The 2,272-nt window shown below is 50.8% G+C and overlaps 1 protein-coding gene across 1 annotated transcript; it reads right to left on the bottom strand.

Moving 5' to 3' along the window:
• Positions 1-2,241, bottom strand: GPR27 (G protein-coupled receptor 27). Its single transcript, XM_085300059.1, has one exon. The coding sequence runs from the start codon at positions 2,183-2,185 to the stop codon at positions 1,040-1,042; it is 1,146 nt and encodes a 381-aa protein (XP_085156185.1). The 5' UTR covers positions 2,186-2,241; the 3' UTR covers positions 1-1,039.
• Positions 2,242-2,272: the final 31 nt, after the last annotated feature.

Below are 2,272 nucleotides of genomic sequence, written 5' to 3' on the forward strand. Positions count from 1 at the left end.
CACTTTTATTGGTAGAAACACCTAAATTGAGATCTAACAGCAAATAAGGATTGTGCTTGTCCATAATAACCTCAGCTGTGAAATCTACTCAGACACAAGACATACAACCTTCTATATACATAAGTTACGTGTCAGCAAAGCAGTATGCTGCCATTCTGAAACAATTACATACAGTAAAGGTTTTCAATATTTTATTAAAGAAAACAGTCAAAATGTACAAGTATTACCCAGGTTTGTAGATAACTTCCTATAAAGGCAGTAAAATATGAATTTCAATCTAGGTTTAAAAACTGCTATAGTTGATTATTTTTAAAGTTGATATTTTAAAATCACGTCTCACAAATAGTTCTGAAATATTACCAAATGAATAGTGCAACAAGAAAATTGAAATTTGTTCTACACTGTGTTTGCATGTCAAGCAAAAGTTATAAGTAACTGCTTTAAATACTTAAATCATTTGAGAATGAATAACCCAACAGCTCCCACCAAAAACTGACTTCTGAACACATTAGAAGTGTCCTCTTCTTGTTTTTCAATTAAAATCAAATAATAATAAAACAACACCTCTTGAGGTCATCAAAAATAACTTTAGTATAAAATTGTCTTGGCCTTTATCAAATATTACATGAGTAAAATTGTTAAGCCTTTATCAAAACAGACAGGAATAGGAAAAAAAACGTCATGGCCTTAATCCGCATCTGTTGGAATCACGTCTAGAAACGTTAGAAGCAAGACCAGAAACTTGGAGCCCTGTTTTGTTTTTAAAAACCACACAATCACAAAGAAAAACAGCTTCTTACAGCCTAAGGTTTGGGGGTGTTTTGCTGAAGTGTCTGTTCCCACAGACAGTAACCTTTTGTTCTGAGGAGAGCATACGCAAAATATAGAAAAATAAATAAAATAGCTTCTTACAGCCTAAGGTTTGGGTGCTGGGCGGTGGCTTAGTGTGTCCCCCACAGGTCACATCTCCGGAGATCATACGCAGAACCACAGAAAATGGTTTCCACCTTTCCTGCTTTTCAGACTGAGAAAAGCCTCCCTACATCCCGAAGCTCTTGAGATCGCAAAGGATGGTGCCCTGGGTGCTCTGGATGCTTTGGCAGCACGGGAAGTGGGCTCGGAGACAGACCCTGAGCTCCTTGTTGAAGATGAAGCAAAGGATGGGGTTGACCCCTGCCTGGGCAAACGTCATCCAGACGGAGGTGGTCAGGTAGACCTGGGGGATGGAGCTGGCCTTAATGAAGACCCGCAGGTAGCAGGCTACAATGTAGGGGGACCAGAGGAGCAGGAAGAGCAAGGTGATCATGTAGAACATCTTGCAGAGCCTTTTCTCCATCTTAAACTCCTCCAGCACCAGAAGCCTTTTGATCTGGCTGTGGGTGGCCTGCCTTATGCCCACAAGAGTGGGTGGTGTGGGCCCCCGGCCGAAGCCAGCCGTCCAGTTCGCAGCCGCTTGGCCGGTGGCCCCCGGCCCATGGAAGGTCCAGTTCTGGCTGATGGCTGGTACCAGCTGGGCAGGCTTCATCTTTCGGTGGCCATGGATGAAGAAGAGCAGCTTGATGTAGACCAGGTGGGTGGCGGCGATGACAGCCGCCAGCATGAGCATAAAGCCCAGAGTGTCGTTGGCCTTGACATAGCGGTGCTCGAAGATGCACTGCTCCTCCTCCCGGATGAACTTGTAGGTGCCCACATCGAAGACGGGCGGGAAGGCCATGGCCATGGAGAGGGTCCACACCATGCACACCACAGCCAGGCAGGTCCAGCCCGTCATGCGCTTGGCGTAGAAGCGGTGGTGGGCGATGGCCATGTAGCGCGTGACCCCCACGCAGAAGAGCAGGAAGGCGGCGTGGAAGCAGAAGAGCACGGCCAGGAAGGCCAGCACCTTGCAGCTGAGGGGCCCGTGGGGCCAGGCGCCRGCCCCGCTGCGCACCGAGAGCATGACGAAGGGGAAGCAGGCCAGCGAGCGGAGCCCGTCGGCCAGGCACAGGTCCAGCAGCAGGTAGTAGGGCGCACGGTGCAGGTGCCGGTCCTTGAGGATGAGCCAGGCGAAGAGCACGTTGCCTGCCAGGCTCACGCAGAGGATCAAGCCCAGTGTGGCCAGCTTCAGCCCGGAGGCACTCAGCAGGCCGCCGGCGCTGGGCAGGTGCGGGCTGCTGCTGCTCCCCAGCTCGCTGCCGTTCGCCATCGGGGCCTTCCTCCTCCTCCTCTTCCTCCTCCTCCTCCGCGGCAGGGCCGGGGTCTCAGCGCCGCGGCGGCGCGCCGGGGCCGCGGG

Source organism: Rhea americana, unplaced genomic scaffold (assembly GCF_003343005.1).
Source record: "Rhea americana isolate MKP2758 unplaced genomic scaffold, rheAme1 scaffold_16, whole genome shotgun sequence".
Classification (NCBI taxonomy): domain Eukaryota; kingdom Metazoa; phylum Chordata; class Aves; order Rheiformes; family Rheidae; genus Rhea; species Rhea americana.